At 45.3% G+C, this 7,609-nt stretch overlaps 1 protein-coding gene across 2 annotated transcripts in view; it reads left to right on the forward strand.

Moving 5' to 3' along the window:
- Positions 1-2,444: 2,444 nt before the first annotated feature.
- DNAJA3 (DnaJ heat shock protein family (Hsp40) member A3) overlaps positions 2,445-7,609 on the forward strand; it is a 23,411-nt gene continuing 18,246 nt past the window's right edge. For both annotated transcript variants that reach the window (XM_023225787.1, XM_023225788.1), the window contains exons 1-2: positions 2,445-2,663; positions 5,773-5,856. In XM_023225787.1, the coding sequence (XP_023081555.1) occupies positions 2,460-2,663; positions 5,773-5,856 (288 nt within the window). In that variant the 5' untranslated portion in view covers positions 2,445-2,459. The remainder of the gene's footprint in view (positions 2,664-5,772; positions 5,857-7,609) is intronic.

A 7,609-nucleotide genomic window follows, 5' to 3' on the forward strand; every position in this document is an offset into this window, starting at 1 on the left:
TACAGGCGCCCACCACCTCGCCCGGCTAGTTTTTTGTATTTTTTAGTGGAGACGGGGTTTCACCATGTTAGCCAGGATGGTCTCGATCTCCTGACCTCGTGATCCGCCCGTCTCGGCCTCCCAAAGTGCTGGGATTACAGGCTTGAGCCACCGCGCCCGGCCCAGAATCTCTAGTTTAGAGGCATAAATCTGTATGGATTAAAAGCTCTCTTAGCCTATTTCTTTCTCTCTCTTTTTTTTCCATGTCATAAGTCTATTTGCAAACATATCTAGTGTGCCTTATAAGTTCAAGTCTTTGATCCATTTATTTATTTATTTTTAATAGAGACAGGGTCTCTGTGTTACCCTGGTTTCGAACTCCTGGGCTCAAGCGTTCCTTACGCCTCAGGTTCCCAAAGTGCTGGGATTACAGGTGAGAGCCACTGTGCCCGGGCTTATTTTTATTTATTTATTTATTTATTTTTAAATTTTTTCTGAGATGGGGTTTTGCTCCTGTTGCCCAGGCTGGAGTGCAGTGGTGTGATCTTGGCTCACTGCAACCTCTGCCTCCCAGGTTCAAGCGATTCTCCTGCCTCAGCCTCCTGACTAGCTGGGATTACAGGCATGCGCCACCACGCCTGGCTAATTTTGTATTTTTAGTTTAGGAGACGGGGTTTCTCCATGTTGGTCAGGGTGGTCTCTAACTCATGACCTCAGGTGATCCGCCCTCCTTGGCCTCCCCAAGTGCTGGGATTACAGCCGTGAGCCACCACGCCTGGCCCGGCTTATTCACTTTTTAAAGAGATTTCACCTATTAAAACACTATTCCAGTCCGGGCCTGGTGGCGCATTCCTGTAGTCCCAGTTACTTGGGAGGCTGAGGCAGGAGAATCACTTGAACCCAGAAGGCAGAGGTTGCAGTGAGCCAAGATTGCACCATTGCATGCCAGTGTGGGCAACAAGAGTGAAACTCATCTCAAAAAAAAAACAAACAGAAAACCTGGCGGGCACAGTTTCTCACGCCTATAATCCCAGCACTTTGGGAGTCTGAGTCAGGTGGATCACGAGGTCAGGAGATCGAGACCATCCTGGCCTACACAGTGAAACCCCGTCTCTAGTAAAAATATAAAAATGTTAGCCGGGCGTGGTGGCGGGCTCCTGTAGTCCCAGCTACTTGGGAGGCTGAGTCAGGAGAATGGCATGAACCCAGGAAGTATAGCTTGCAGTGAGCCAGGATGGCGCCACTGCACTCCAGCCTGGGAGACAGAGCGAAACTCCATCTCAAAAAAACAAAACAAAAAACCCGCTCTTCCTATCTGTTAAATGGATGAACTAAAACGTCTTTGTTTCTTAAGCAGTTGTTGTCTTGCTGTTAAAAAAAGGTGCTGCAAATCCAGATCCAAAGTACAGAGTCATCCTAGTTAGTAACTGCTACTTGTTTTCCACTGAAAATGGCAAGTGCTTTCCTGGGCAGCTCAGCCAGTTTCTGCAGCTTAACAACTGATGCCTAGAAGTTCTTCCCCGACCTTCTTAGATTGCGTTGTCATTGGTTCTCAGCAGGGGACACTTACTTCCCAGGGGACATTTGGCAATGCCTGGAGACATAGGGGGAGTTCTCTGCTGGCATCTAGTGGGTGGAGACCTCCTGAGTTTCTGGTGAATGTGTGGAGTAGGGCTTGAACGTTTGTATTTTCATCAATGTAATGATGCTCTTGGTCCAGGGACCACAGTCTTGAGAACCGCTCTTTAAGCAGATACCCAAGGCTGCAAGATAGAGGGAAAAGAATCTGGGGAGTTGTTAAGCATTAAGTGTGACAGAAGAATATGAAAATACCTAGCATATGGTAAGTGCTCATGTGGTATAAGAAGGGGAGCCGAATCCCTTTTTAATCATCTCCCAGTCAGGAGTATTATTCCTTTAGTGGTGTGCTGAGACCACTCCAGTAGTATAAGGCAGGAGAATCAGCCTTATCCAATACTCTGACATTGTTTAATATTAATTGAATACTGTGGCTTCTTTAGCCATTATTGAAGTACATTGAGTTTGGTCTGTAGTGGGCTTGGCCAGGAACAGCCCTAAAGCTGTAGCCTGTGTATTAGTCTGTTCTCATGCAGCTAATAAAGACATACTTAAGACTGGGTAAATTTTAAAGGAAAGAGGTTTAATTACAGTTCAGCATGGCGGGGGAAGCCTCAGCTATCATGGTGGAGGGAGAAGCAAACACATCCTTCTTAACATGGCAGCAGGAAGAATGAGCAAAAGGGTGAAAAGCCCCTCGTAAAACTATCAGATCTCGTGAGAACTTACCATCGGGAGAACAGCATGGAGGTAACCGCCCCTGTGATTCAGTTACCTCCCATCAGGTCCCTCCCATGACACATGCGGATTATGGGAACTAAAATTCTATATGAGATCTGGGTGGGGACACAGCCAGACCCTACCAGGTTGGTTGTTCCTTCACAGATACAGACCAGTGGGTCATGTACTCACAGTTTTCTTTTATTGAGAACATTCCCAGAGTGATTTTCTTTCTTTTTTTTTCCTTTTTAGGAACAAAACATTACCCTTTGATTTGTACTGCCTCCTTCCACACGAATGCCCCTTTGGCCAAAGAAGATTATTACCAGATATTAGGAGTGCCTCGAAATGCCAGCCAGAAAGAGATCAAGAAAGCCTATTATCAGGTCTGTATGGAAGTCAGATTTTGGTGACCAAATTGTAGAAGGAATGTTTTTGATCCTTTCTGATCCTGAATCAGTACAGCATATATGCCCATGTGGGTAGGTCTCATGAGCTGATATATAGAAGGGTGTGATAAAGTTGGACTTTGCTAGACTGTTTTTCGGTGCACAATGCCGTAGAGGTTAATGCTTCAGAAAAAAGAAAAAAACAGATTTTTAAGAAGTTTTTTTTCCAGAGCTGTTTTCATAATTAAATTTAATCTGTACTTTCTGAATCAGTAGGTATGCTAGTCTAAGTTTTAGGTAGTCATTTTTTGCATCCAGATAAAGTTTATAAGTTTAGAATTACTTCCTTTCTGTTTGGATGAGATGGAGTCTCATTCCATCGCCCAGGCTGGAGTGCAGTGTCCTGACCTCGGCTCACCGCAACCTCCACCTCCCGAGTAACTGGGACTACAGGTACATGCCACCACACCCGGCCAATTTTTTTTGTATTTTTAGTAGAGGTGGGATTTTGCTTTGTTGGTCAGGCTGGTCTCAAACTCCTGACCTCAGGTGATCCACACGCCTCAGCCTCCCAAAGTGCTGGGATTACAGGCATGAGCCACCACGCCTGGCCTTTTCTTAACCTGGAAAATGTGAAATTCCCATTGTCGTATCCCAGGGTGTATTAGGGTAGTTAGGGTAGCTGAGTAAAGTTGTATATGCGATGTCTACACCACTGCTTCCTAGACCCTTCGTTTGCTCTGACCAATAAAATAAAATCAATATTGGAGGCACCACTGTAGGATTGACAGCTTTTCATAAGTGCACACTTCACTGGAGTTGTGCAGCTGCCACCACAGTCAACGTTAGGACATTTTCATTACTTCAGAAAGAAGTCCTGTATTCATTAGCACCTCCCTCCATTGTCCTTTCTCCCCGGCCCCTGGCAGCTGCTAACCTGCATTCTGCCTCTTTGGATTCACCTATTCTGAATGTTCATATACAGGGAATCATAGGATATGTATCCTTTTGTGTGTCTGGCTTCTTTTTTTTTTTTTGAAACGGAGTCTCGCTCTGTCACCCAGGCTGGAGTGCAATGGCCGGATCTCAGCTCACTGCAAGCTCCGCCTCTCGGGTTCACGCCATTCTCCTGCCTCAGCCTCCCGAGTGGCTGGGACTACAGGCGCCCGCCACCTCGCCCGGCTAGTTTTTTTTAAATTTTTTTTTATTTTTTAGTAGAGACGGGGTTTCACCTTGTTCGCCAGGATGGTCTCGATCTCCTGACCTCATGATCTGCCCGTCTCGGACTCCCCAAGTGCTGGGATTACAGGCTTGAGCCACCGCGCCCGGCCACCCATAATGTTTTCAAGGCTAATCTGTGTTGTAGCTTGTGTCAATACTTCATCCCTTTTCGTACTCAAATAATCTGTTGCATGGATTGATCACATTTTGTTTCTTCATGGTTTGATGGACATTTGGATATTTTCCACTTTTTGCTGTCATGAACAGTGCTGCTATATAGACATTCATATGTAAGTTTTTGTGTAGACATGTTTTCATTTCTCTTGGATATTTAGGAGTATAGTTGCTGAGTCATGTGGTAACTGCATGTTTAACCTTTTGAGAAGCTGCCAGCCTTTTTCAAAGCAGCTGCACCATTTTACATTCCCACCAGCAGCATAAGAGGGCCATGATTTCTCCACATCCCAGTGAACACTTATTATCATCTGTTTTTTTTAATTACCACCCTAGTGAATATGAAATGCTATCTCGTTAGAGTTTCGATTTGCTTTTTCCCTTGGTGACTAATGATGTTGAACATCTTTTCTTGTGCGTGTTGGCCATTAGTATGTCTTTGGAGAAATGTGTGTTTGGATCCATTGCCCTCTTTTAATTGGGTTGTCTTTTTTTTTAAATTGGGTTGTAATGGAATGAACAGAGGCATGGGGACAGGAAGCAGAGATCCTGGCCTGTGAATAGCGAATGGCCTGTCTCTTCCTGAGCTCAAGAGTCAGGTGCCTGATCCAAGAGTGGGAAAAGATTGAAAAGATGGAGGCTGGGTTGAACTCACATGACAGTTGATTTGAGGCCCTTAGCAAGTCCTAGAGACATAATTTAAGAGAAAGAGTTAATTTAGAGAACCATTCAAGTTTTTAGGCGTGGAAGTAAAAATATCAGGTAAAGCTGTAGCAATTACTGTATTTTTTGTACTTAGAAAAATAATTGAAACAGCAGCAGAAACGTCTATTTATTCAGTCATTTTCTTCTCTTTTTAAAAATTTTTCCTTTTTCCAGACAGAGTCTCGCTCTCTTGCTCAGGCTAGAGTGTAGTGGTGCAGTCTTGGCTCACTGCAGCCTCTGCCTCATGGGCTCAAGCGATTCTCCTGCCTCAGCCTCCCGAGTACCTGTGTTTATAGGCATGCGCAACCACACCTGGCTAATTGTTGTATTTTTAGTAGAAATGGGGTTTCACCATGTTGGCCAGGCTGGTCTCAAACTCCTGAACTCTGGTGCTGCACCCAGCTCAGCATCCCAGAGTGCTGGGATTACAAGCATGAGCCACTGCACCTGGCCCCCTTTTTGAAATTTTGTTTTTCTTTTTTGTTCATTGACCTATTCTAAGCCATGCTGGGTGCTAAGGGCAAAGATACATCAGAATTAGTTGCTGCCCTCAAGTTAAGAGATGGGTACATTAAAACAGATCATTATTATTATTATTTTGTGGGGTGGGGGGACAGAGTCTCACTCCGTCACCTAGGCTGGAGTGCAGTGGCTCGATCTCTGCTCACTGCAACCTCCACCTCCCAGGTTCAAGTGATTCTCGTGTTTCAGCTTCCTGAATAGCTGGGACCACAGGCTTGTGCCACCATGCCTGACTAATTTTTTGTATTTTTGGTGGAGAGGGGTTTCGCCATGTTGCCCAGGCTGGTCTTGAACTCCTGAGCTTAAGTGAGCTGCCTGCCTTCGGTTCCCAAAGTGTTGGGATTACAGGCGTGAGCCACTGCACCCGGCCGAGAGGCAACTTTGATAAAGGAAACATCATTATGACTGGTATCTGGGGTTCTGTTGTATCTGGTATTTGGGGTTCATGTTGTATCTGAAATAATTTCTCATGTTTTTCCCTTAGCTTGCCAAGAAGTATCACCCCGACACAAATCAGGATGATCCCAAAGCCAAGGAGAAGTTCTCGCAGCTGGCAGAAGCCTATGAGGTAACACGAGTTTGGTGCATGCAGCCACTGCTGTTACAACTGTGTGTGTGAATCAAAGGTTGCGTTGCTACCTGGGACAGCCTCGTGTGTCATACAGTCCATTGTGAAAGCCATGTCCCTGCACTAAGTCATCTTGTTAAAAAAAAAAAAGAGAGATTCCAGGCCAAGCATGGTGGCTCACTCTTGTAGTCCTAGCACTTTGGGAGGCCGTCAGGAGGATCACTTGATCTCAGGAGTTGGCTTGACCCTAGGAGTTTGAGACCAGCTTGGGCAATGTAGTGAGACCCCATCTCTGCAAAAAAAAAAAAAAAAATCCCCAGGCGTGGTGGTGGCACACCTATAAATCCAGCTACTTGCGAGGCTGAGTCAGGTTCATCACTTGAGGGGCTCAAGGCTGCAGTGACCCATGATGCCATGATTGTACCGTAGCACTATGTTCTGGGCAACAGAACGAGACCTTCTCTCAAAAAAAAAAAAAAAAAAAAAAAAATTCTAAGACTAACTTGGAATCTCAATGAAGAACGAGATCCAGGCCGGGCGTGGTGGCTCATGCCTGTAATCCCGGCACTTTGGGAGGCCGAGGCAAGTGGATCACGAGGTCAGGAGATCGAGACCATCCCGGCTAACACGATGAAACCCTATCTCTACTAAAAACACAAAAAAATTAGCCCGTAGTCCCAGCTGCTGGGGAGGCTGAGGCAAGACAATGGTGTGAACCCAGAAGTTGGAGCTTGCAGTGAGCTGAGATCGCGCCACTGCACTCCAGCCTGGATGACAGAGCAAGACTCCCTCTCAAAAAAAAAAAATAAAGCAGGATCCAATAATCTATACTAATAAAGTTCCCCAGGTAATTTAGACTTGTAGCTGGATTTGGGAACTCGTAGTTGGATTAATTAATTCAGCCCTTATTCAGTAACACCTCCTTCCTCCACCTCAGGGCATCACTGCTTTTTGGGGATAGCGATTATTGTAAAAGTAGAAGCCCATTGTTATCCTATAAGAATTTACAATGTAATCAGAGGACAAATCTCTGAAAACAGCTATTTACCGCTTCCATAGTTTTCTGAAAGTAGACCTGTTCCCCAGATGTTTTGAGCATCTTTTTTTTGGTTAAGAGACAGGGTCCCTGTATGTTGCTCATCCTGGTCTTGAACTCCTGGGCTCAAGTGATCCTCCTGCCTGGGCCTCTCAAAGTGCTGGGATTCTAGGTGCAAGGCACCACACCTGACCAACTTTGGCCGTCTAATGGGGTTCAGGATATATAGGAGCTCGTATATCTACAGGACGGGACAGCCACGTACAAGAACAGCCTCAATTCAGTAAATCTTTTTTGAGTAAATGTCTGTCAACTAGATCTAATGAAAGGTTTATTTACTAGGGTAATTTTAAAATAATTTGTTTTTATTAAGTAATTCAAACTAATGGATAACATAACTGAAGAGTCCTAGAACCTACTTCTATGGAAGATAAGATTAAATTTATTTATTTATTTATTTATTTATTTATTTATGAGACGGAGTCTCGCTCTGTGGCCCAGGCTGGAGTGCAGTGGCCGGATCTCAGCTCACTGCAAGCTCCACCTCCGGGGTTCACGCCATTCTCCTGCCTCAGCCTCCTGAGTAGCTGGGACTACAGGCGCCTGCCACCTCGCCCGGCTAGTTTTTTTGTATATTTTAGTAGAGACAGGGTTTCACCGTGTTAGCCAGGATGGTCACGATCTCCTGACCTCGTGATCCGCCCGTCTCGGCCTCCC

This window comes from Piliocolobus tephrosceles, chromosome 17 (genome assembly GCF_002776525.5).
Source record: "Piliocolobus tephrosceles isolate RC106 chromosome 17, ASM277652v3, whole genome shotgun sequence".
In the NCBI taxonomy this organism is placed as follows: domain Eukaryota; kingdom Metazoa; phylum Chordata; class Mammalia; order Primates; family Cercopithecidae; genus Piliocolobus; species Piliocolobus tephrosceles.